This window comes from Enoplosus armatus, chromosome 16 (assembly GCF_043641665.1).
Source record: "Enoplosus armatus isolate fEnoArm2 chromosome 16, fEnoArm2.hap1, whole genome shotgun sequence".
Classification (NCBI taxonomy): Eukaryota; Metazoa; Chordata; class Actinopteri; order Centrarchiformes; family Enoplosidae; genus Enoplosus; species Enoplosus armatus.
Window position 1 is genome coordinate 5,968,153 of NC_092195.1, and position 27,327 is coordinate 5,995,479.

The window sequence follows — 27,327 nt, forward strand, 5'->3', positions numbered from 1 at the left end:
CCACCTATGGCCATTAACAACGCGTGATTAAGTGTTGTCTGGTACTACTACTACTGCTTCAATGTAGTTCATTTAGCTTAGCCTCCAAATTACTTTTATTTTGACAAAAGCACACCTTTCCGGTCTCATTTACACTACAGGCTGAGAGCTTGACGCAGGTCCAGCATGGGATTGTGAGTTGGTTTCTCTCGCCCTCTGGTGGTGAGGACTCCTGGGAGCAGGGAGGGGAGGGTCAGACTGGAGGCATGGTGATGGCAGCAGGCTGGATTCCTGTAAACACTGGAGCAGTGTTTGTGTAGACCAGTAATTCCCAAAACGGCATCGGCAGGAGGTCAGTAAAGTTTCTCAGAGCCTCTAAGTGAAGTGATGATTATATGAATATTTACAAATTGAGTTTTTATTAAAATATTACATTATTATTATTATTATTATTATTGTTGTTGTTGTTATTATCATTATCATTATATGTTTTTATTATATTACCTGAGCTTGAGAGTTCATTATTGGCCCTGAAGATAGTACTTTAACAAAAAGAAAAAATAATTCTTAGCACAAACTCCATTTAGTGGAATCTTTTTTCTAGAGCTTTCTGCCACATCATGTGGCCTTTCTCAGTGGATAGAGTTGGCAAGTCAGCTCTCTTTTTGGTACAAATGATTGTAAATATTACCAAACGACTGGAGAGTTTAGGCCTTCTCATCTTTAGCAAGTCCAACCTTTGAGGACAAGATTATGTATAATGTATTTTTTTTAAATTATTTTTATTTTTGTGATCTGGGTGAACTGATCCTTCCATGACTCAGCCGTATATGAACATATTTCGTGTATTGGTTTTTAGGGCTAATTTATTAGTTCATGATGACCATAGTCTTTTCTGCACATATACTGTATATAGGTCAATATGATATTCCTATAGCAGCAAGATGTCAGCGGGTTCAAGTGATACAGTCTTTTTGCCACGGCGCCTCAGATATGGACGGCTGCCCGGCTTCACTGTTCGTCATCGCGTTTTTTCCAGCGTCCTCCTGCGTATGCATGTATGCGACCGACGGGCTGATTTCATAACGTGGGGAGGAAGAGAGGAATGGAGCGTTGAGAACGGATGAGCACCAGACCCGGTAGGCTCTATGCGACAACAGTGTTAGGCTCTCTCTGCTCCCGGGCCATGCAGACGGTGCACTAGAGGAGATGCGGTAGTGGAGGCTGCTGATGCTGCTGTCCGATCAGCTGTTTTTTGTGTCTTGAGCATCATCGCCGCGACGGCCAGAGAGATCGAGATCAAGCTCCGGAGCCAGGGACACCGCAGACCGGTTAACAGAGGATGGAGTTTAAGCATCTGGTGGAGGTGGCGGAGAAGTGGTGCTCCGATAACCCGTTCGACCTCATCTTCGCCGACGAGGGCGACGAGAGGCGGCTGGACTTTTACGCAGAGCCCGGCGTCTCCTTCTACGTGCTGTGTCCCAGCGGCACCGACAATTTCGTAAGCGAGCCTCTGCAGGCCCTTAAACTCCGTGTGTGTGTGTGTGTGTGTCTGTGTGTGTGTGTGTGTGCTCTTGTAGGTGTGTCGAGGGTGGGTTGGAGGTGGGGTTGTCCCGGTTGGTCCCGGTTTTCCAGTGGACATAGCAGAGGAGAGGAGGGGGCCTTTGGGCGAAGAACGGAGGGGATGATGTCATTTCAGTTCGGGTGCACACCCCACACCCTCCCACCCCTGTGCCGATGGTGTTTTTCCTCCATCATAATCAACTGCGATAACCCTCTGGACCACAACACCATCAAGCTAGCCAGGTTAAAAAAACACACGAGGCCTGTAACTTTCAAAATAAAAGCCCTACAGGCCATCATGTTGCATTCGGAACAAAACAGTATTGAATTAATATGAAGAAACAGCTGTATCCGTGGATACATAAGCAGCAAATTAACTGCTTTTCTCCTAAAATGTGGTTTTCCTCACATTTTTTTATGTATAGCAATGAAGGCCAATGCTTGCTGCCAAAAAGCTCCAACTCCAATTTTACACCAGACTACCATACAGATAACGCTCTCCATACTTAATCCACTGATTTATTTCATTCCAGAGGTTGATGTTCTACAGACATACAATAAATGATTAACAAGGGAAGCATTTTCACATCTTTATTTTGAAGGGATTATTGCCAGTTTTCTGCTCTGGTCCAGGCCAGAGTCCAAACTATCCCAGTGAAGCCTCACTCTCATAACAAAACATTTGCCTAGACACAAATAAAGTCTGCACTTTTAAATATTTAATGCTGCTAAATGCATTCATTTTAGTTGTATTTGAGTGAAATATTCTGTTAATTTCGTGATGGTTTGAATGATGTTTCGAGGCGATTCTCCACACTGTAATGGTGGAGAAATACCAAATCCCTTCCTTTTACTTTAACCACATTTAAAGGCCCTTTAAGCATTATGTCAGTTTTAAAATAACACCATGAGTCATTTGTCTGTAATCGTTGAACATAAACTCCTTAAGTTGTTAAAAAGCCCCCAAACTCTAGAAACATTATGGAGTATATGAGCTCAGTGTCTTCAATGGCAGCACTACTCAGATCATCTACAGACAGTCTTGACACAGCTCACTATCTCTATCCTATACCAGTGTGGTGCAGTGGTGGTGTTACGAGCCCGAAAGCTCCTGAGGCCAGACCTGCCCTGCTCCCTCCTCCTGCTCAGTGACAGGGGCTAACAGGGCGGGGGCCAGATGGAGATGACCCAGGAGCCAGGGCGTCTGTTCAGTCAATAGCACATTATGTCACACCGAGCGTGCCTGTGTTGTGTGTTTGCAGGGCTGGCCTGGGCTGTCCCACAGACAGCAGAGCAGGGTGGCTTAAGCAGGGGCTTTCCATGGCTGCTGATGGAAACTAGATACATATAAATCCAGCTCCTGCATAGTCAAACCATCATGTTGAGAATGTCATTATAGAAACACAGCAGAGGGTTTACAGTCATACACACAAGATGCAGGTACATAAATGCATCATTAGCTGTCTCTCTGCGCCGACTTCCATCTTCCATCCTTCTTCCTTTTGTTTCACTTTATCTCCCACACAACCCTCAGTTTTTCTCCTGCTTTTGCGTCTAATGCACGTCAGCTGCTGCAGCCCTGATACTCATGGACACACACACACACACACACACACACACACACACACACACACACACACACACATATATTCACAGTTCCCTGTCTGCTATGCACTCTCAAAGCAGCTAGAATAACTCTGTCTCTCTGCAGGACTCTTGAGATCTAGTTACTCTCGCTCGATCAATAGTGCTATCAGTAGGGTGTCTCACATGCTGTCTCTCTCTCCCTCTCCCCCTCTCTCTCTCTCTCTCTCTCTCTCTCTCTCTCACACACACACACACACACACACACACACACAGTCAGTTCCTCAGTTTATCTTGTTTTTCCCTCAAAGCTGTGTATCATTGCCTTGTCCTTTCACTAGAGGGCGCTGTGAGATCAGTTCCACCAGTAACATCAGTGCGGCTGCACATCACTGTCTCCAGCTCTGTAATGTCCCTCAGGGTACGTCTTTGTAGTTTTCAGTCATGCAGGTCATGTGATACAGTGTTTAGCAGCTGAAAAACAAGAGTGATTGGATTTGCTTCGTGAGATCTGCTGAAAGATCAGGTTTTGTCAGTGCGGCAGAGACACACCCTCACGTGAGAGTCCATCCATCAGTGTCAAACGGGAACAACCATCCCTGAGCAGTCAGCGCAGGAGGGCTCAGTTAGCCTTGTCTACAACACTGAAGAAAATGTTTCCCTGGGCCGATTCATTTGACCCTTAATTTTGTACCCACTAACAATGATGGAACGAAGGTCCTTTTAAAATCATGCATATATTAGAATTGCCTTATTACATAAATGTATTTGTTAATTAACCCCTGACTTTTTAAGGTGTAAATTGGGTTTAACCCATAAAAACTCCTTAAACTGTGCATATAATCAATTAAAAATACATCACCATTTTACATTACATGAATTTACCCATTAAATTTGAGGCGGCATAAATACCTGAATACTGTTAGGAATATAAATCTGTTAGAATTTCAGACTTTCATGTAAACTGAAATGATAATAATAATAATCCCAAGAGATTTCCTAAAATAAAACAAATCAAATATCATACTCTTAAATGTTGGGTAACCCAAACTTTTACTTGAACTGACCAATGCCTCTAGACTACACACACACACACACACACACACACAAGATCATCTGCTTTTGTTTTGCATCTGCTGGTTGTTTCCTCCAGGTTCATTCTGCACACATGGCCAGATGTCCCTAATAGCATAACCTAATACATAACCTAGCAGCGCGGCCTTTCGACTCAAATTAAACAACACTACCAGTAAGTGAAGGCGGAGTGGCCTACTCCACGCAGTCAGAGCTTTGAGGGAGCCGACGACTTGCACTAATGAGGAAGCTGATTTTAACCTGACTGGAACGTCTCATATCAAGGAATTACCATTACCTAATGCTGTTTTATTGGCCATAAGCAGGCTAACATTTTTGACCTGAGTGCTCAGCAGGTCGATACAGTTTAAAGCCAGGTTTTGCACTAATCGCAGCCCTCAGACTAGACATGCTTTGTGGTGAGAGAGAGCTATCTCGGCTAGAAGTGGAGCAAAGTGTATTGTATGGCACATGTGCGTATGGGTGCTCATCTAATGAGTGTGACAAAGGTAGCAGCTGTGTTTTTGTTTAGGTAACACTTTACAATAAAGCACACAAAGTTCAGAACAAAGAGTTCCTGAATAACATTCAGGAATTACTGGTGCATTCCTACATACACTACGCACAATGGTGAGGTGGTGCTTTACCCACACATTTTAAGCAACATTTTAGCTCCAACTCAGTCTGATGCACCACGTGTTATTTTCATGCCTATGTCTGTTGCATGTCCTTGACAAATGTCTCTTTATCTGGTTTAATTGCTTTGTTCTAGTTTTTCTGTACTGCATTGCCCCTGACCCAGCTTTACTTATTTACTCATTAATTCCTGCCAGTTGTATGTCACTATACAGCCCACACGAGGCTACACTGGTGGAGGACGTGTGACAGGATTACGTCACCTGGTACAGAGTGTTAAACCCAGTTCACTAATATAGATGCATGGAGGAATAAAGTTTACCCTTTAGAGAGAGAAGCTTTAAGGTACCCTTCTTTCATGCACAAGGTGAATCCTGTTTTAGTGAATGTAATATTTTCTTTATGATGCCTACTTGCATGAATATCTGCTTATCTTTGTTTATCTGCGTCTGCTGTAGCATGTGTGGAGCGAGAGTGAGGACTGCCTGCCCTTCCTACAGCTGGCCCAGGACTACATTTCCTCCTGCGGGAAGAAGACTCTGCTGGAGGTGCTGGAGAAGGTCTTCCAATCCTTCAGGCCTGTAAGAAAACAAAAGAGTGACGCTCTTTTTGACACACTGCATCAACCACAGCACGGTGACCTCTGCTTGCTGTGTCTGGGGACAAACCTCCAGCCAGGATTCTGACATTTTAATGTTGCCTTGCTTATCGGCAAATGATACATAACAGTAGCAGGGTATCAAACATGACTCAAGGCTTTGAATTCTTAGGATATTCTTGTCTATTTGACATGTAAGAGTAGTTTTATTTTCCATGAAACCATGGAGAGCTGATTTACACTGCTTGACACTTTGTTCCTCAGGCTTTTTTGGTAAATAGGAATAGGCTGGAAGAAAAACAAGAAATAACAAAGATGTTTTGTTCAAATCCATGAATATATGATGTAATTAAGGTATTGTTAATGCCATTTTAAGGGGATAATTAATGAAGAAATTAATGGATTTTATATGTAATTGTCATAATGTGTTAATTTATTATCTGCATGGTTTAAGAGCTTTCACAATTAACCAAATGACACACAGCATTACTTAACAATTTGAATGCCTATATTTCTTAACTTGAAAAAGCAGGCTTTGATTATTTAAGGTCTACTATTTAAGCTCACTAATTAGAGTACTATTGTAACACAGGGGCAGCAACTTCCTGGTGTCTCAGCTGGTTGTCTGGAAACCTCATGGTGACGACAAGGAAGTTACTTCACTCGTCCAAGAAATAGTCTGGCACATTACAAAACCACAATTCATTCAAATATATTTTATTATCGGATTATAACTATGTTTTTGATGTGTAAGCATTTCTTTAATGACTTGGAGTGAAAAGTACAAATAATTGCCTCCAAAATATAGTGGTAGAAGTATAAAGTAGCATAAAATTGTTACTTTCCACCACTGTACAGTGTGTTGAACTGTAGAGAGGAGCTTAAACATCAATATAAGGCCTTAGATGATGTTTGTTTGCAGATAAACAAGGCATCATGATTTTTTTATTTTTTTTTTTACAATATTTACACACAACGTAATGTTACAACCTCTAACAGAGCCTTCTCCTTCTCCCCCCGTCAGCTGCTGGGTATCCCAGATATGGAAGACCTCAGCTTTGAGCATTACCACGCTGACATGGAGGGGGAGCCAGGGCCGGACCACCAGCAGATGGGGGTCAGCCAGCAGTGATGAGCCCCAAGACGAGGCCTGCAGCTGGGGCTGAGCTGCTCTGAAGATCTGGGCCTCAACTCATCCGCCCAAACACTTAACAACACACTCTTATCCAAACAGACACACACACACACACATACTTACAGTCAACTTGCTAAAAAAATGCACCACCATGTTCTTGAATGTCTCAGTGGCTTTGCTTCCCAAAGAGTGCACTCTGTTGCACTGTGTTGACCCCCCCCCCCCCCCAAACAAACACACACACACACACACACACACACTGGGGCTACGTGAGCAGTAGCCATGTACAATGCAAGTATCATAATCATTCACCATCTGGTTAGTTAAAGTTCCACAGCACAGCAATATTACATCGGCCTGAGGCCCTCAGCTGGCTTTGTTAGGCAGAAATACAGTCAGACGTTACTGCAATACACACATTTCCCCCGTTGGTTTGGAGATGAATGTGACAGATAACCCACTTTCTCTGCTTGTCTGTTGACACGGAGGATACATGAGAGCTAAAGATGAAAGATGAACGGGTGAAAACTGACGGTTTGTGGTTTGCGCGAGGCAACAGGAGTGACGCAGATAAAGAGAGTGGAGGGAGGAGGGAAGCGTGAGGAGTGAGGATGTATAGTTGTGACGTAGATTCAGGTGGGGTAGCTCTCAAACTATCCTGTTTTAAACACACAAGTTAAAGTAGTCGCATAGGTTTCAGTCAAAAGCGTTTTACACTCCTCGTGTGGAAATCAAAGTGTGCAGCTTCACAGTAGCATGGATCATCTCTTGAGGTGCGTCTCTTAATGTTTCCAAGGCAGTACACCTCAAAAGAGTTTAAAGTCACTTTATGAGGACGTTTTTAATCAATGTTACTATCATATGACCATCACAACAAAGGCCCATACTGCAGCTTAAGCCCGTCCTGGTTTGGGTGTCTCATTGTCACATGACACCCTAGTTCTTCTGTCCTGTAGTCTTCCTTCCTGGTTGTTGGTGGTTCACAGTTTCCTTTCTCAGCACAGCCTGGTGAGATACCTTCCTAAAGCTAGACCAAACCTCGTTTGCTGTGTGTTGTTTTGAGTTCATCAGCTTCTTTCAAGGTTTCTCCTAACCATAAATTTAATAAGTGCACACCCAAATCCCTGAGTGATATCACGGGGAAGAGAAAACATTTGTTAATACAGCCCCCCCCCCCCCCCCCCCCGCCGCCTATGCCCTAATCTCACAGTGTGTTGTCGTCTATGTCACATCCAGCACTGCAACGCTTCAGGCCCCCGCCGCCTTCAACCACCTCATCCACATGCAAGATTGTTTCCAGAGGTTCATCTTTAGCCCGTTTACTTTGGCTTGTAAATGTTTGTCTTTTTATTGCCTATTTGAATGTGTATCTTCTGTTTGTCCTCCGACGTGTGTGAAATTGTTCAATAAACCGTGTGAACAGAGCGTCCCGCATTTTTCATAATGAAGTTAATGGAACACAAAGCGCCAAACATGGAGGGCTGTTGGTGTCACCGAGTGGACTGGTGACCCAGTGCCGCTGTGCCAACAGCCCGCTGGTGTCACTGGGGTTGACGTCACGCGCCACCTGACGCGCCACTCCGGGCTGCGTCAAGCTGGAGGCTGGGAGAGGACTACAGACAGGAAGCTGCGGTGCGGCCTTCAAAGTAAAAGCACAAAACCAACCTTTATGCCTTTGAAAAGACACCTATAGTTTGCAGTTGCAAGACACACATATCCAACAGTTGTTGATGTCCTTGTAATGCCTAACAGTCTTCGAGCACATTTTTTCAAACTTTTGATTTGGGTGAACTGACCCATCAAATGTTCCACTTTTTCAGCATTACATTTACCTACAGGCATCTAAGGAACGACCAGCGATCAATCACACCCAAGCACATTACACCTTTGATGCAAGTGGCAGAGTGTAAGAGCAGAATAATTAAACTCCAAGGGAATAATATGACAATAAGCTTTATCTGTGTAATACTTTTCATCCATTATCTGCAGCTCAAAGTGTTTGTACTTTTTACCTCACTACAATTATTTAACATCTTTAGTTTCTAGTTACTTTACAAATTAAGATTTTTTGCATACAACACATATGAAGAGCTTATAAATACGATGCTTTGTTATAAATTCATTGATTTTCCTTTTTATTATAGTAATTTTAACTTATTTTTAATATTGTGAAGGTGACACTTTGGCCTCTGTGGTAATTTTGACGCATGTCTTACTATTTTCCACATTTTTACAAAGCAAACAATCAATCGATGAATGGAGAGCCCACCAACTACAACAAATATAATATATATTAGTATAACACTCAGAGGGGATATTTTCCTACATGGAGTAATTTTACTTTTAATACTTTAAGTACATTTTCCTGATTATTACTTTTACTTATTAGAGAGTATTTTTACAGTGAAGGATTTAAGTAAAGGATCAAAATACTTCTTCCACCACTGATTTTTGGATCATTGTTATTGGTGCAAAAACGTGTAGGCTAAGTAGTACTTTAATGTTGTAGTTAGTGAAGGTGGAGCAAATTTTAACTGCTTCATCTACTTTTGGGTAGTTTTATAAGCGGATGTTTTATATGCATTCATATGGAAAGCAACTAGTAGCAATAGTGGTAAAGCATAGATTATCTTGAACTACTATGTATGTGTGTAACCTAAATATACTTCTAGAGTACAATCACTAAATTACTTTCCACCTGGCTGCAGAAGAAGTAGCGCATAATTGTACATAAGTCTATACTACAGTAACTTCCACAGTTTGTCAACACATTTTCCGCCCTAAGCGCTGTCTGTTCATCGCTTTTACTTTGAAGGCGAACTGGTGTCATCCTGGTGAACTTTGGGCAGTTTGACGGAGGTGCCTCACGGGGGGAGGAGGGCAATCCGTGCTTTTATTTTTCTTTCCAGACGGCCACAGTTGAGCACGAAAACAAACTTGAACCAGATGGGCTGTGGCTCAACACTTGCGCCGATGTCCTCGTCTGAAGTGGAGGAACTGAAGACGTTTAACTGAAGAGATTTTATCTTTTTTATATTCCATTGTTGAAAAAAAGGGAAGGGCTCTGCCAAGAAAAAAACCCGACCATATGGAAATTAAGTTATGCGTCAGTGAGTGCGCACTTTACGCACAGGGCGCACCATGAAACTTTAACATGTTGGATCACCTCGCCTTTATTGCTGTTAATGTGTTAGACTTGATTTCCTTTGTTGGTGTCGGTTCACTCACTGTAACCATGTGCCGTGGCTAAAAACTTTAAAGCGCACACACAACCTGAGGAGGTAAGCCTGAGACCAGCATGGGGGCCAAACAGAGCAGCCCAGTATTTGATGGCAGAACTCGGGCTTATTCCAGCTCCGATCTCCCATCTGGAAACCCCAGCGGAGGGGAAAGGATTGCGGGGTTTAGGTACACCAATGGACCAGATGGCCCCCGGATCCGGTACACTGGTGGAGGGCCAACCAGCTCCGGGCTCAGTATACCGGTAGGCGGCAGGTCAGGGTCGCACGTACTCAATCAGAGCCTTGATGGCACGGATGGTGACGACGAGGGCCAGCTGCCTCCTGAGGGCCACAGGTTGCTTATAGGGTCTCTACCGGCCCACCTGTCCCCCCACCTTCTGGGAGGTAAGATTGTAACGCATGGTTTACTACAAAGTCATAACAGTCACACCATAAAACATCTGGATTAAGGCAGTCACATTCATACAAGTAACATGTTACGGCTCAGCACCTTTATGATACTTACACTTTGTCTGTGTTAGACACAATGGTGCATTATCTATCTATCGATCATAATCTATCTTTTGTCATATTTATAGTGTGTTTGTTGTTTTGGTATACTGTATGTTGTCATTGTCATTATATTTTTTTCTCAGTTCATGTGGCGTAACTGTAATATTTCTGGTCTTAATATTATGCTTATGGCACACTTGTGAGTTTAAAGTCAACGTGTTAGTTCATGGAGGATACCATATGTTTATGATACCCCTACAAGATATCAAAGTTGCTTAGTATTTTTCCATTTGACATGTGATACCTGGCATATGGCAATAGCAGTGCGATGACTGAGCCCTTTGTTTAGCACCTCTGCTCTTTTATTGCAGCCACAGGTGGCTCTACTGTGCTGAGCTGCCTTCAGTCTTCTCTTGCCTCTCCTCTTGTTTTGCAAAACTGGCTTGTTTTTCACTCCGGCTGAGAGGGAAGAGTGCATTATGTAGGTCAGCAGATAAGAGCTTCCTGCTGGTTACACATTGGCTGACACACACACACACACACACACATGCACACAAACTTCCTGAATCTGCAAGTCTAGCTGCTTCGCAACTGGTGGGTTGTCTCCAGACCGGGCCACGGCAAAACAGGACTCAAACTAACAAAGCAGGGCTGTTACGACGCTCTAACATCCATGTGTCTTGAAAGGAGAAGCTCCTGTTCAAAACATCTAACATTTTAGAGTGTTTCCTGAATCCCTATTGCTGTTGGAGTTCTTGTAAATGACACACGCTCCAATTTCCTCATATTTCATAACGTGGTCAATAAAAATATGGCTGAATTTTGGTCCCCTCCTTCATACGTAATTTCCCTGATGAGGAAGTCTAATCATTAATAACCTCATCAATGACCTTTGCTCATCTGATCCATGTGATTGTGACCCTGCAGGCATGCTGGCATTGTGTCCACAGCTTATCCTATTTCCTCACCCCCCTCACAAACACATGACACAAACATGAGGTTCACTCCAGACACAGAGTATCATGCATTTGCAATCCGTTTCTTGACGGAGCTGTTATAATGTTAAACAGGCGTTAAGCTTATCTCAGGTCAGACAGCACCTGGCCTATTAATCTTTGTGCAGCTGAGAAGATGCATGGGGGTCTGGAGGCCATGTGTATGTGGGTCGAATGATGAATTAATAAATGACTTATTTAATTCATACATGCAGTGCAATAAATATTAAGGCGTCTCAGCTTAAGGATATGTTTGCAGCTAGTTTGTGTTGAGCAATGACACCTAAAGATGGTATGATCAGGAAAGCAGATTGTAACAGATTGTTTACAGCAGACAGAGAGCTAGCAGGTGCAGGTAGGTGTTAGACTGAGTAAGATCAAGCTCATGCAAACTGTCCCACGCCCTCTCTTGTGTACATATCAATAAAACCTTGTGAGAGAGCCGTTAGCACATCTGGGGCCTCATGTTCTTGTCTTTGTGTTTTCCTCCCAGGCTTCCACTGTCCTGTTTGCTCCAAGTTTATGGCGTCGGATGAAATAGAGAAGCACCTGCTCATGTGTTTCAGCAAAACGCGCCTCACCTACAACAGTAAGAGATCAGGGGTGTGAGAGGGCACGGGAGAGTTTTTGGCCACAGCTACCTATGTACTTCTGTTATTCCAGTTTTACGTGTTCATTTTTGTTCAAAACAGACATGCAAAACAACATGTGAAACTCATCAGTGACAATGCTGGTGCATCTACTTGCAACTCCTCATCACAGGCGATGCTTAGTGTGGATTTGAGCCGTTCAATTTTCCCTTCATAGATTCATTTATTTGAAGAGACCTGAAAAGATAAAAGAATCCAGCATTTCACAGAAAACCAGCAAACATTTGCATTTATTTGCATTTAGCATAAAAATGAAGACATTTGGTTTATTTTCTTTTTTTATGTAAACATCTTGTAACCTCTCAATTTATTTTGGACCCTCTGGAGGGTCCCTACCCCCACTTTGGGAACCAATGAAATATATTATTATATTATTATACTTGATTATTACCTCTGATATATTACTTTGTAAGCCGTATATTGGTGTTAGTGGGTGACGTTGACCTATTTGTAAGTAGTTTATATACCGTTGGGTAATCAATAACAATGCATCATATTTTATAAGATCATCGTAGGTTTTTAATGTAAAATCTTAATCTGCAAGGTAACTATTGACTATAGCTGTCAAATAAATGTAATAGATTAGTTTTAAGGTAGTACAAGGACCTCAAAATTGTACTTAAATGCGGTACAAAAATGTACTTATTTATATTGCGCCACTGCTTCTGTCTTCCCTTCCTCAGTCAAAATGATATGCCATATTGTGTCTACAACATTAAATAATTCTTAGAATAATACAGTTATAGAATAGTACTGTACTACCGAAAAGATCGGAGCAAATGCAGCTATGTGATGCAACTGCACATTTACACAGCCACCCATTTGAGTGCAAACTAACTGTGTGTGAGCACCTGTGTAGTGTGCACGCACGCACGCACGCACGCACACACACACACACACACACACACACACATACCTACATGTGCACACACAGGAAAGTCAAACACATCATGTCTGTAGACACACAGCTGTCACGACACACGCTTCCTGCGAGTAGAGACATGCCTGGCTCGACAGTTCTGCATGTATACAAACAAGAGCAGATTGCTCCACATCTTTAAGTTTTGATGCACGTGCGGAGACACGCACACACACTTTTCAGCTGGCACACACCCACAGCAGCATGCATGTTACTGATAAATATACAGTGCACATGCAGCTCATAGACTGCACAATGTGTAGCTTATCACAGATGTGTAAAACCTATACAATCACTATTTATCCTTCACCTAACCCATGCAAATACAGTATATTTGAATGGGTCTATCTTACCGCTTCTCCTCGATTCATTTTAATGTGTGCACATGAAAAGCTACAAACAGCCCAAGTTCCTCTTTTGCCTCAGGTACTGGGGCTATAATAGGATTTGTCATAGCTAAACACGCAGGTAAACATATGACACAGCTTCATCATTATCTGATCTCAGGTTCATCTTATCAGAGACTCAACTTTCTTCCCATTTTAGAATATAGCATCAAACTATTATACAAAGAAAGGGATAATAAAAAAGTGAAAAGCACAACCTGTTACCACTGGAGGCTCACATTTACCTACTTTGCACATTGTAGAGGAACTGAGCTCAGAACTGATCACAGACGACAACAGGTTCTCTGGTACCAAAGGTTAAACAGATGGTCATGCAGGATTCAGTGACTGAACTGAACATCTGAAGCATGGTCTGGTGTGCGAGGCAGCTCTTTTCTCATTTCGTCTCTGTCCGTATTATCTTTCTCAGAGGACGTCCTGTCCAGAGACTCTGGGGAATGTGCCATCTGTTTAGAAGAGCTGGAGCAGGGAGACACCATTGCCAGGCTGCCCTGCCTCTGCATCTACCATAAAGGGTAACTAACACACACAGACACATATAAATAAACAGATTGGAAATAGTTTGACAAATGCAAGACTTCCAGAGGTAATAATTAATTTGCCAGTTAGCTTAGCTTAGCACAAAAACTGAAAACGGGGAAACAGCTAGCCTATGTGCCCAGCCAAGAAATAGTATGGCACATAACCCTCTGTACAAACGAGACACAACATGTTACACTATTCCTGTAGTACAGACGTCACAACCCACTGTGTGAGAGCCAATATGAAATTCTGTGCAAGGCACTGACGTGCTTGTTTCCCACCTGCACATTCAAAAGATAAAAAGATGTAAATGCCAAACATCTCCAATCCTTTTGTAGAAATTACAAAAAAGTAAATAGACCAAATCAAACAGGTGACAGCCATCTTAGGCAATATGAGAAAGTCTGTATGCTAAGCTAACCTGCTGCTCGCCGTAGCCTTATATTCAACAGACTGATATGAGAGTGGTATCAATCCTCTCATCTAACTCTCAGCAAGAAAGCGGATAAGCATATTTCCCAAAATGTCAAACATTTTGGTTTAATAGAATGTAATCAGGTGTATGAACAAGCAGTTCCATACATGTATCCAATCAGAGGACCACAAAAATAGTCTAAAAGATAATTAGATCAAGATACTATCTTTAGATAATTTATCTTAAAAAATAAAGACGCTTTTTTTATTGTGATTAGAGATAAATGTAAGTCAGCTCATTTTCAACTTCCTTCGATTACAAGAGACAAACTTCCTGCTGTCCTCCTCTTCCTGTTTCAGGTGCATAGACGAGTGGTTTGAGGTGAATCGCTCGTGTCCAGAGCATCCCGCCGACTAGGAGCTGCAAGTACAGTTTCAGTCTACTGTACATCACTGTGTTGCTCTGTGTGCCCTGACCTCATCCCAACACTGTTTCAGCCGAGCATCAGCGCTCCTCAGGGATTGTAAGACATTATTGTACAGGACTTTTCATATTGCCTCATGGAATAGCGATGGACTGTGGACATGTTTCTGTAGACGTCGTTGTGTGGGATGTTCAAAGAACCACTGGTGGAGTCATTTTGTCTCCAGAAAATATGTGAATGTTCCTTATGCCACCTGCTGGCCTAAAGTGGGTTCGTGCAATTGGGTTCATTGCTGAACAGGGTGTGGTTTTATAGCAGAGGACCGACATGGACGGAGTGTCTCTTCTCAGCAGAGATTGAGGTTGAGTGACTGTTCAGAGACTTGATCTGAAGGCTGAAGGCTGATGTTGTGCAATGTGAAAAACAGCCATACAGAATAAAAAATGCCTATATCAGCTTTAAGGGATGATTACAGTGTTGATGGTAGTTAAGAAATAGATCTTAATTTTATTTGCGAAATTGGCTGTCATTGTCTGTTAAACAATCATGTGTCCTAGACCAAATAGTCTAACGTGACATAGTCTGACTTTGTTAATCACCTGACCATTCAGAACCACAGTAATGTGATTGTGTAGTTTAGTGGTGGAATTAAAGACATATCTAATGATGATTCATGCTCATGGTCTAAGGAGTGCCATAATATGCTGCTATGTCATAGACTGGAAAGTTTTCTTATAACCTTTGAACCTGTGTTTTATTTGTACTGTAATGAATTGCACAACAATAAATGTTTTGTCTTTGTGTCTCTTAACTGCATATAAACTTCAATATTTTAATGTAAAAACTTGATTATTTGATTATAGAAATTACTGTATGACAGATGCATTTTTTTCTGTCTAAGATGACTAGAGACAAGAGGAAGACGAAGAAGGGAAATGAGGCAATAAAAATGTTATATTTAAAAATAATACCATGACAGCTTGGATGTGAAACCTCCCAAGTAGGCACAGAAAAATGGCATCATCTATTTAAAAGATTCCCGCTATTACAATCCTAAAGCAAGACAGCTAATTCCTTAAGTTCTATCAGCCAAGAGAAGGCGGTGAATATAAGTAATGCCTCCCTAGAAGTGGGCATGCATGGACGTGGATAAAGTGTTCTTTGTTTGTTGCAGAATGAGCAGTCTGAGGAAACGTCAGGTTTCAATTTACTTAAGGTGTTGCAGAGATAATGCCCATATTCCTTTGACTATATTTGGTAATAAAAATGAGTATGAGTCTGAGTCACAGAAGGTATTTTTCCCTAAAGCAAATGGCTGTGACTGACTCCAGGAAAAGATGGCATCTGAAGGACAACTATTATCACCTGAAAGAATGATTTATCCAGATTGGAACCACACCAGTCACACAGTCACAAGGGACTTATTAAGGCAATATGTGTTTTATGATCATTTGGAAAAGGCCATTGTTATTATTGGAGAAATGTTGGAAAATGCAGCTTACATAAGTCAAAAGCAAAGGTCTTCACATCAATGTTATATAAAGATGATATATATATATATCAGGAATCCTTTGGATACTTTACTCCCTCAATATACATTCTTTGATATATCCAAAGCATTCCTAATTTTGAATATATCATGGGAACTGATGTTTTTCCCTCTGTTAGTAACATAATCATAAAATGAATGTAGTGTATAATGTTGTATTCACATTTAATCTTATTTATCTGACTGACTTCTCATTAGTTCAGTGTCCCCTAACTTAAATGCTTCATCATTAATGTAATTTTGTTTTCTGAAAGGTTTCAATTACAACAAAAACAAACAAAATGTATACGTATGCCTATCGTAAACACGTTGCGACGACACGGTCGCTGGTTTGATGACGTCGAGGGTACAGCAACAGCAGTTAACGAGGTTTTGCTTAGTATTGGAGTTAACAAGCTACGTTTTTACTAGGCGGGGGATTTATTTCAATATATAACCCGTTTGTATATTAAGGTAAGTGTTTCCGTACGAATTATTATTAATTCCTATCTAATAAGGTTTCATTCTTTACCCTTTCAGACTTTTCCTTGGCTAACTTAACGTTAGCTAGCTAACGTCAATTCTAGCTCACTAGCGAGCGAACGTTAGTGTCAGCAGGCTAACTGCACATTCCTACCCAAACTATACGCAGAAATTCAGATTTTGATGGATGTCAATTAAACGTTACTCTCACTGTCTTTCAAGTTATGCGAAGCTAAAGTCAAATGTGTTGTTTATTAGCTTGGGAATCGACAGCCTAGGATCAAGATGTCGTACATGCTACCCCATCTCCATAATGGCTGGCAGGTTGACCAAGCCATCCTGTCCGAGGAGGACCGAGTCCTCGTGATCCGCTTTGGACACGACTGGGACCCAACATGTATGAAGATGGACGAAGTCCTCTACAGCATCGCTGAAAAGGTTTGTTTAGAGTCTGATGCATGCTTAAAACCATGTGTGCTTTTACATTAGCATTATTAGCTTATTAGCCCTGCTGTTTAAACATGCTGATTAGCATCAACTGCTGGTCTGCTGTGATAAATGCACAATGGCTAAAGAGAGAAGTCTGTATTTGTAAATATGAGACAGAAGTACAGACTGTCAGCTTGTCTTTAGAGGGTAACACTAAGTCGTACGTGAACAGAAACAGAAGCCAAGATGTTTCTAATTCAGACTCAAACCTTATATTTCATTAAATAAGATTCTCTTTCATTATTCACTACGCGGGTGTACTATTAAATGATTTCCCAGACTTGAAAATAACATGTAAGTTTAACAGGCTGTTATTTTCAGCTACTCTTCCAGCTAGCTGTTGCATTTCAGTGCGGATGTGAAACAATTAACATGGTGGTCACAGACTGGAATATTTATAGAAGTTACTTTATGTTCAGAAAGCTGCTGGCACACAGTACCCCTATTAGACTGTTTGAACATTATGCACACCTGCACTGTTAAAACTCCATTGGGTGTTATACATTATTAATATCCGTGATTGACTGTTAGCTGGGGTAAATGTTGCCACAGCGACCATTTGCCATCAGTAGTTTTTATTTGCAAGTGACAGTTTTTTCAACATGTACTAATAACACTTCATATCAACTGTTATAGTGTTACACTTTGAGAAAAGCTTGCCTGTAAAATTCACACATTAAGCCCTTTGGACCAACGTGAGCATTACAGTTTATGGTTTGACTTGACCTGAGCTGAAAATCATATGGATTTTGCACATTACAGAAAATCATGCGAGGGTGCTTTTCTGGGACACTGTAGATTTATTTCTAGCGCAAATTTATACTGTCTGCTAAATGGATGTGAAGATTCATTGCTATTTTAATCAGTGTGTTCACTACTCTTGGCATTTTATAGCTGATTTTACAACTAAGATTCCCATTACTTTATGTCATGTTGGGGCAAGTTACTCTGTCAGCAATTTGCAGACCGTTTTCAGGACATGCTGCCCAAAGCTATTAAGGCTGTTAAAATGCTCAGGCATTGCAATCATTTCTTAGAGATGTAACTTATATTCTTTTTGAAGCTTATTTAAGTATGGCCATTTTTTTATACCAGTGCACTAAAAAAGTGAGATATTGCAGGGTAGGCACAGCCAAAGCAGGTCTGTGGAAGTCCATGAACAGTATGTTTACCACCAGTTTATATCTTAACTTTTAACTCTAATTGAGGTTATCAGGTAGCCAGTTTAAGCATCATGTAAACAATCTATTACATGCATGGTAGTGTGAACTGACAAAGCAGGTGCTGTAATTTGTTTTTTAAAAAATCAATAGGGAAGTGTTTTATTTGATTCAGAAACTGACCTTTCCCTGTTGTGTTGTTCTGCCTGTACTGTTGAATGCTTTGCTGTTCATAATGATATCATGATGCTTTACTGTTGTATTAATATTCTACCTATGTACGTCCTGACAGGTAAAGAACTTCGCAGTCATTTACCTGGTGGACATCACAGAAGTACCTGACTTCAACAAGATGTACGAGTTGTATGACCCCTGCACCGTCATGTTCTTTTTCAGGTAAGGCACTCCATGTCTAGATGTCAAAATATCAATGTAAATGTTACTTTAATGATGATAAAGCCTTCCTGTCTGTCATTATTGAGGAACTACTGTACAACTACAGAACTTCATATTGCTATTGGCATTTTCCAGAAACAAACACATCATGATTGATTTGGGCACCGGCAACAACAACAAGATCAACTGGACAATGGAGGACAAGCAGGAGATGATAGACATTGTTGAAACAGTGTACCGAGGAGCGAGAAAAGGAAGAGGTCTGGTGGTGTCTCCAAAGGATTATTCAACAAAATACAGATATTGACTTTTATTTTTTCCTCCAACTTTTTTAAGGAGTTGTTTTTTCCTGATATTTTGTGACATGACAGAGAGACTACAAGTTCCAGAAGTCATGGAAGATCTTTTTCAACAGGACTATATTCTTATTAAGGCTCATGATTGTGTTACATTGTGCCATTTGTGTGTAGATTGATGTGTTCAGTTTTTTTAGTTTCTTTCTCTCAAGTGTTTTTTCATCTTATTTCTGTGAAACAGGTGCTTAAGAAACCAGGCAATGTAAAATCCTCATATTTAAATGTTGTAATAAACATGGATGGGTATTTACACATGAAAGTTTTTTGCTGCAGGTCCTTTCAGTTGTTCCAAGCCGTCTTCTCAGTGTCACTTTCACAGACCATTGCTTCTGATGGGGAAAAGTTGTGTTTGTATTATTGCACTTTACTGAAGTCCAATATAGACGAGACAAACAACATCACTAAAACCAAACATCATTAGCTACCAGACAAATGCATAGAGGGGTTGGGCTGCTCAGTACAGCTCGGAGCCAATAGTGACATGCTGCTGCTGCGGTCCCTGTTTTTATTCATGTTGTTTGGATTTTGTTACACCTGCGTGGTACAGGACACTTGTGATGTTGAAGGCTCAAGTTATAGACACAGAATGCTCGAGAAACTTTCTGCCCACAGAATTATTAAAAATATTGTGGTTAAGCAATATAACAAACACCTTAAAAAAATGTGACTCCATAGTAAAAGCAGGTGAAGCTCATAATGTTTGTTTTTTTGCTGGAGTGTCAGATGTAGATTCAACTTGGTCATGTTGGAGAGCTTCTGTGATGTATTACGTTTACTGATGTTGTTAGCTTTGGTACCCAGGGTTGAGAAAAGATCAGGAGCTAATTCCATCTATTCCATAAAAATGATTCCATTGTAGTTAACTAGATTGTATTCCATGTTCATCTGGAAAGAAATCCAATAGCTCAAACATTTTAAAGTATTTGGTGTATTCAGTTGTAGAAGTCTGATCAACATTTTTACTTACTCATGACCACTTGGTGGTGTAGCGAGTGAAAACCTGACAGAGTGTGCATTTCCCTAAAATCTCCATCAGGTGGAGCCAGAGATGTTTGGCAGTGTCACAGTCTGGTGATTACATTGTTGTAATACTAAAGGTTCAGGTTGCTTATTTATTGATTACATTAGTTCAATGAATTTATTTGTCAGGGACTGTACCAGATGTACCAGATTTAGCTTTTAGCTCATTCCCATCTGCAGTCCTTGGGAACGTTGACACAAACACTAATAATATACTAAAGCAATTAATACAAATACAATAAATACTAAATTCAATGATAGGTCCATACAGACACATTGCTATTATTAAACCCAACCTTATGCAGTAGAAGCACTCATTCCCACTCAACCTCCCTCCCACTGCCAACACTATCCAGCAAATTACAGGCAAGTGTGCTCACATTACACACAGAAGGATATAAAAAAGAAAAATACACCATATATAAAATGAAAAAATAAACACAATAAAAGATAAAATGGTAATAATAAGCAATAAGTTAAAGTAATGGAACTAGTAAACAGATGATCACACAGATATGATGGGGGTGATTTTTGGTTGGTCACTGTGTGTACTAAAAGCACAGATTGAATAGTAAAACACTGGGATAAATAGTGTATGCCTTTAGAGTGGTAGAGTAAATTAAATATAGAGGTGGCCGTATGTACAGCTATTGCACAGTGCAGACTATACAAGCTGTGTTGTGAGTGAAGATGGTATAATATTTGAGAACTAAAGAAATATTTTGTACAGCACAGTATATAAATACCCTATATATACACACAGCTACAACGATAGTAATCGCTGTGTATTGTGCAGACCCTGTAGGGAGACATTCACATAGCTGAGTTCGCTGTTTATGAGTGTGATGTCCTGTGGGACGACACAGTTCTTGTGTCTGCTTGCTTTGGCGCGCAGTGCCCTGCAGCGCCTGCCAGAGGGGAGAAATCCACATAAGTTTTGGCCGGGGTGTGAAGTGTGTGTGATGAACTGTGGACATCCGCTGAGGGAGCTTTTCCTGACAAAGGTGATGGTTGTCTTTTAGAGTCTTGATCTCACAGCAACATCAAATAGGAACTTTCTCTATCCACAGTATTTACACACTCTCAAAACACTAAGAATCGTATGTAAAACGGTCCGACCTAAGATAAAAAAAACCCAGCAGGGTAATTAATTCAGGCCTCGATTCTTCCACTGGGTCTTTAGTTTCCTCACAGTTTTCACCATTACCCCCCAACCATGACAGTAGTTATCCATCATTGATACAACAGAATGATGATATTATAGAAGTACTGAGAGAAATTAACATGGCAAAGAAAAGAGGAGCAAGAAAATAGAGGATGAAGGAGTGGGAGAGAGTGAGAGAAATATCAGTGGATGAGTGTCATTAATATCTGTTAGCTGTCGGCTCCATCTCTTACAGCTCCTTATAACCAGACACCACACACTGCATGGGAGACAGAGTCCAATTTGTTGAGTGATAGATGAGGTGAAAGGGGACAAAGTCTGTCTCTCTGTGACTGTGTGTGTGTGTGTGTGTGTGTGTGTGTGTGTGTGTGTGTGTGTGTGTGTGTGTGTGTGTGTGTGTGTGTGTGTTTGGACCTAAGGCAGTGAGGGATCCTCTCCAGAGTAAATCGCCTGACCTCTTCACATCTCCTGAGTGAGACAAGTTGGAAGTCACTTGGGATCTCAGAGTCAATGTGTGTGTCTTCTCTTGGTCCTTGTAGACAATCCACTGTATTGTGTTTACCCCAAAGCTGTGTGTTTACCCCCCCCCCCCCCCCCCCCCAGCTCCCAACTGATCATCGTCTGTCTGGTTGTAACTGCCCCAGAGCTCTGGCCAAGGAAGACGGGGCTGGCTGAACAACAGCTGGCCACCAAGAGGAGGTGACGGAGGAGAGAGGAGGCCAATAACCGCTGTGGCTGCTGCGAAAACAAAACACTCTGACCACACTTGGATGCTCTTGAGTAAAAACCACATTATCTCTAAAATATCAACTTTTCAGGAGCCAGAAAATGCAGTGTGTCTTTAGATGGAGTGCAATTCATTTTTTAAACTCAATAACGTGAAAGCTGGAGCTACAGGGTGACCTCATTGCACTAATGTGTGTACACTGGCAGGCATGAATGTATTTACAGTTCAAAATAAACTGATTTCCTCATCTTTCAGTGTGTGTGGACCATGTCGAGGTCCTATATACACCCCCCCCAGGCCTGCCATGTCCTTTCCACTTACATTAACCTACAGTCTGGCATGCTTTTGTCTTTGTCTGGCCTGTCCCTGCAGGGCCCATGTATGCCGTTACTGTGCCATTGCCCTCATATGGAGCGCGGGGCCAAAGGCCGCCTCCATTGGTCCATTATAATTCACATTATCATGCATTGTTGTTCCCTATTACTGTTAATCAGCTCAGCCTCAGGGGGAAAGGAGAGGTCTGGGCGACTAAGGGTTACTGGGAAACTCCAGTCTAGACATATGGAAACATGGCGGGATGTACAGTACAGTGTGTGTCTGTGTGTGAAGACAGAAAGGAGGAGGTGGAGTTGTTTTTTCCTATGGACTATATAGGGAATATGCACGCTCACCCCTAAAGCTGTGATAATCCAGGATCTGTTTTCAACTGATAGTGTTCAAATAGATCTGCACAAAGAGGGTGCTGCAGGCAGGCCGTGAGGATCATCCGGGTGTCAGGGGGAAGACACGCTGGCATCCCACCATCTTCTCTCTCTGGCTTTCCTCCCTCCTCCTCTTCTAGTCTGTCGCTGTCCATGTGGGTGCCCGACGTGGGGGGAAGGGTGAGGGGCAATTGCCAATTTTCTGGGACAACCCCACCCCCACCCCTGCAGCTTCCCCTGTTGGCACTAATACTGACACACACACATACACAAATCATGTGTTAAGCCCTTCCCTTTACCCAGTAACTGTAGCTGTGGTCAGTCTGCCTCATCCAACTGTGCGTCACATCTCACTTCGAGCCAAAGGCTTCTCAAAGTCATCCTGATCATCACCGTGAGTCACATGTGGCGGTACAGCAAGCAGATAATGCCATACATTACCACAATGGTTTTCAAACTTTTTGGCTTGTGACCCTTAAAACAAATCTATGGACCCCTTGTCACTGATTGCATACGTTCAACCAAAAATTCTTACGGCCTTAATTTCAATACATTTAGGGGAAGAAGATGTAAAATCAGCCAGTAATTCACAAACCAAAAGGGCAGCACTTTAGATTACAACCCATAAATCACAGGGTAAATACTTTGTTCATAGGGAGTAGAATTAAATACTTGCTAGGTATCCCAGTAGGTACAAATGAAGTGGATATGAGAACAAATATGCATTGGTGCATTGGTGCATTGGTGCAGGGGGGGTCCCTCAATAATAACAATGCCCAGAATACCATTACTTGACAACAAGGATAGTGTCCGTAGATGTCCAGAGCCTCAATGCTACTCTCAATCTGTTGCTTGAGAGTAGCATCCTGGTGAGCCTGGGCAAGGAAATCTTGTATGTTCAGAGCAATTTGGGGCAGTAGGGTTTTTTTTTTGTCACAAAAATAGAAAGAGAGAGAAGCTAGACTTAACTGGACCGGACAACTGACAAACATTACCAACCGGTTCAGCTTCATCCAGAGGCTTCCAACTTCTAAATGTGACTTATGCCTAAATCCCTGTAAAACCCAAAGTGGTGACCCCATTATTCATTGTCTCTTGTCCCCTTGTACTTAAGTATTTGTCCTGGTATAAATACCCAGTAAATATTTTATTGACACCACATATATACTATACAATAACATTGTAATATACTTATACCCTATAGGTATCCAGTAATTACAAAAAATACTTACAGTATAATTTATTTCTCCTTTCCTCTAAAATGTCCAATTGTTACTCGCTTGTTCCACTATACCCACATTTAAGTGCCAGTAGTAAGTATTTCATATGTATTGATTTATATGATAAACTTACACCACAGTTACGCAGTAAATTGTGGGCAGTATTATAAAGTGTTAGCAACTGTACTGCAGAGATTAAGGAAACGTCCATCAAAACTTCCGCTTTTCTGGAGTTTGGGAACAAGTGTGTGGTGTTTTACTGCGCCATCTTATGAACTTCTGCCACTTTGAAAGAGCCTTTTTTGTTCACGTGCACATATACAGTCATCCTGTCAGCAAATCTCCACCAGTGTAAATCTGTGACCTCGTTCTTGTCCTTCAATTTACTCATCTCATAAACTCCATGTCCCTCCTCTTGGGTTACATCACGGCCTCTTTACATAACCGACACAACCAGAGAGAGCTATCGAGACTCATCACTCTCTCAACAGTTTTCATTTTCTTAATTCCTTCAAAGGGAATGCCGATTGAGAGACATGATGGAGAGATAGGAGGAGATGGTTTCGCTGTCATATATTCTGAGGGGAGAGAGGGTGAGAAAGGCTTATCTCCAAACTCCCTCTGCAGCAACATCCTATTTATTCATCTGATCTATTTTTTCTTCTTCTAAGATCTACTCAGTTGCGTGGGTGGGTTTGAGGTTTGTCCCTGTGGGGGAATTACTCAGAGTAAATGAAGTACTGCCTACAGGTTGGTGAAGATTAACAAGAGCAGATGTTTCATACTGATAATATGCTGAAACAAACACACACAAACTCCACGCCATTAATGACCCCCGCCTGCCTCCTTTCGTAGATGCTGACACACTTAGCAGCCTCGTGTTATGTTGGTTTAATTCCCTTCTCTTCCCCTCCTTGCGTCTGCCTTTTACTCCACTTAGGGACCTGTGACTAAACGGATTTGCATCTCTCCTCCTGCATCATTCCCAAAGGGGTGTCATCCCTCCATCTGCGACAAAATGAGGGGTCTATTTAACTTAGCAGATACCAGTACACAGAGAGGAGGTGTGTTTATGCAGTATGTGGCACTGCTGACGCTGATGTACCGTGCACACACTGAGCAAACACACATGGATCACATGAGGCCCCTGGTAGCTCTACGCACTCACTTCCATTCATGGCAGGCGCCTCCATTCAGAAGCTTCAGGCCCAATTAGCACCTGCCCAGTCCTCGCAGGCAGACCAGGCCTCCTGCTACACGGGAGGTGTGACGCTGAGAAATGCTCCAGCTGAACCAACAGAACCAGCACACACACACACACACACACACACACACACACACACACAGGCTTGAGAGGGAAAAACCTTCATTTGATCTGTTCCCCGTCACTTGTGCAAGAAATCAAGACGCCTTACTCTCCCACACACTCTGTCACACACCACACACACACTTTGTAATTGAAGCTGATCATGCACATTCGAAAATGTCTTTTCTGCATGAAATGTGTTTATTTTTTGACAAATAAAGGAATATAGTCAAAGTCTGTTTGCAGACGTTGGGGAGTACTGCTGCAAATGTCAAAAAAGTTGTATAAAGTGTTTTTGTGGCTCCCGGCAGGAGCCGTGTGAAGTCTGAGAAATTGCCTCATGAGATGTCACTTGAGTCAGTGTTGGTTGGGTCTGACTACACATTTGATAATGAAAAAAGTTAGAAAGTGAGCTTACTCGACCTCTGCAGTCCGTTCCGCTGCATCTTTTTTTAAAACTGTGAGTCCAATGCTAATTTGATGCAGTACTCTTTAAAGTTAATTTGAGAGGCAGGAGTTCCTAATATTGGTCACTACTTATGTCTCACTTTTGTACTGTAACTGTTCTCTTTTCTCAGCTCAAATCAACTCCTTTTCTCACCGCCATAATTCATGGTGAGATTAAAGAGTTACTCCAGTGATTTTACACACGATGAGCAGTTTACTCGTCATGAGGAGAACTACTCAGCCTGTGAGTTGTATAACGTCTTCTGATGAGTTTTGACAGAAAATGTCAGTGTCAGAAAATAACACTGTTGAGATGACTTCATCAGGGTTATTTTTATGAAAATAACCCCGAGTTGGAAAGATGTAGGCATTTACCAGGCAAATGAAAAGACACAATCAAGTTGCATTATGGGAAGTGTAGGACCCAGCGTTTTTGACCCCTACAATGGATTACATTGATTTTCATTGACGTTCTTTTGCAAGTCCCCCAACTTCATGTAAGTGAAATACTAAACTGTCCCCCTTTAATGTTTTAGATCAATATTGGCTTTTAATTAGAAATTGCAAATTGACCAGACATTTATTTTCCATTTCTGATCTGAATGGATACAAAGCGTTTTGTTTGTATAACTGATCAATACTTTATTGACAGTGGGTGAAGCAGCGCTTCACCTACAAAGTGATTTGTGATCACACTCCACAAAAGTATGCTGGAATATATTAATTTGAATATATAATCACTGTGATCACGATGAGGAGGAAACTCATGTTTAATGATTAAATAATGATGATGCTGATAACAGTCATTGTCATCAATACTGATGCCACTGTCTGCAGCGTCACTATAGGTGCAGATAGAGTTTCTGAGCTCTGCTTCTAGCCAACAAGCCAATACATTTTTCTGTTTCAGATACTATGACTTACTAACATGATCTTTAAGGATAATTAATATCTTCCACTGGGAGGAAACGTTTCTGCAGTTTGGACAGCAAAATAAGGAAAATGCTAAATGTGTAGAATGAAGGTTCTAGAGCCAAAGCTTCCTGTGCATATGAGTGTTTAGGTTAGCCCACTGTATTAATAAACATGACTCATATATTCACGTAATTGCTCATTTTATGAATGAACTCTGATCAGCTTTGGAGACGTGGCATCATGCAGATGGAAATATCATTATTATGGGTTTTGGGGGCAAGACTTGTATCATGGTCTAAAAGCTGTTTCGCAGTTTGTTTTGCTGTTTTTGTCTTTCTAAGAATAACATTTAGAAATTCAGAATCAGGATTATTTACAAATATTTAACATTCAGACTAAATATGTAGCAGTTTCTAATCCAATTAACCTTGGTTTTAGTGGATAGAGTCCCACTGACTGTTGGAACGTTGTGTCATTGTGTTTTGGGAGGAAAACTATATCTTGAAATATCTTTTGCATGAGACTGAAAATTGATCGACACAAAACTGCCACAAAATATGTGCTACCGGCCTCCTCAGTTGAAAAATGTTGCTGTTTGCTTTCTAAATCCCTCAAAGCTTCAGCTGAACCCTACTTCTTATCACACAATCCCCATCACCCTCACTCCCTGACATCTTCATCCCTCCTCCTCCTCCTTATTCACTATTTCCTCATCTCTGCTCCTCTGCCTCTACATCACTCCCCCCCCCCCCCTCACTCTCTCTCTCCTCCTTTTAGAG

General features: G+C 41.5%; 3 protein-coding genes across 4 annotated transcripts; all 3 read left to right on the top strand.

The window, feature by feature from the left end:
- The first annotated feature begins 1,321 nt into the window (after positions 1-1,321).
- Positions 1,322-6,566, top strand: mturn (maturin, neural progenitor differentiation regulator homolog (Xenopus)). The gene is made up of 3 exons (XM_070922353.1): positions 1,322-1,480; positions 5,295-5,417; positions 6,459-6,566. The coding sequence occupies exons 1-3, from the start codon at positions 1,322-1,324 to the stop codon at positions 6,564-6,566; spliced, it is 390 nt and encodes a 129-aa protein (XP_070778454.1).
- Positions 6,567-9,493: 2,927 nt separating this feature from the next.
- Positions 9,494-15,446, top strand: LOC139298824 (E3 ubiquitin-protein ligase ZNRF2-like). 2 transcript variants are annotated; one of them, XM_070921604.1, is made up of 4 exons: positions 9,494-10,195; positions 11,792-11,887; positions 13,684-13,789; positions 14,571-15,446. In XM_070921604.1, the coding sequence occupies exons 1-4, from the start codon at positions 9,868-9,870 to the stop codon at positions 14,626-14,628; spliced, it is 588 nt and encodes a 195-aa protein (XP_070777705.1). In that variant the 5' UTR covers positions 9,494-9,867; the 3' UTR covers positions 14,629-15,446. The 2 variants fall into 2 exon arrangements, with proteins under 2 accessions (XP_070777705.1, XP_070777706.1); XM_070921605.1 differs by lacking the exon at positions 11,792-11,887.
- Positions 15,447-16,522: 1,076 nt separating this feature from the next.
- On the top strand, positions 16,523-19,285 carry txnl4a (thioredoxin-like 4A). The gene is made up of 4 exons (XM_070921980.1): positions 16,523-16,637; positions 16,905-17,084; positions 18,588-18,691; positions 18,827-19,285. The coding sequence occupies exons 2-4, from the start codon at positions 16,932-16,934 to the stop codon at positions 18,996-18,998; spliced, it is 429 nt and encodes a 142-aa protein (XP_070778081.1). The 5' UTR covers positions 16,523-16,637; positions 16,905-16,931; the 3' UTR covers positions 18,999-19,285.
- Positions 19,286-27,327: the final 8,042 nt, after the last annotated feature.

Coding starts and splice junctions, on each gene's coding strand:
- txnl4a (XM_070921980.1), top strand. CDS start 16,932: ATGTCGTACATGCTACCCCATCTCCATAATGGCTGGCAGGTTGACCAA. Junction 17,085..18,587: donor TCTACAGCATCGCTGAAAAG/GTTTGTTTAGAG, acceptor ACGTCCTGACAG/GTAAAGAACTTCGCAGTCAT. Junction 18,692..18,826: donor ACCGTCATGTTCTTTTTCAG/GTAAGGCACTCC, acceptor GGCATTTTCCAG/AAACAAACACATCATGATTG.
- mturn (XM_070922353.1), top strand. CDS start 1,322: ATGGAGTTTAAGCATCTGGTGGAGGTGGCGGAGAAGTGGTGCTCCGAT. Junction 1,481..5,294: donor CCAGCGGCACCGACAATTTC/GTAAGCGAGCCT, acceptor CGTCTGCTGTAG/CATGTGTGGAGCGAGAGTGA. Junction 5,418..6,458: donor TCTTCCAATCCTTCAGGCCT/GTAAGAAAACAA, acceptor TCCCCCCGTCAG/CTGCTGGGTATCCCAGATAT.
- LOC139298824 (XM_070921604.1), top strand. CDS start 9,868: ATGGGGGCCAAACAGAGCAGCCCAGTATTTGATGGCAGAACTCGGGCT. Junction 11,888..13,683: donor AACGCGCCTCACCTACAACA/GTAAGAGATCAG, acceptor TATCTTTCTCAG/AGGACGTCCTGTCCAGAGAC. Junction 13,790..14,570: donor CTCTGCATCTACCATAAAGG/GTAACTAACACA, acceptor TTCCTGTTTCAG/GTGCATAGACGAGTGGTTTG.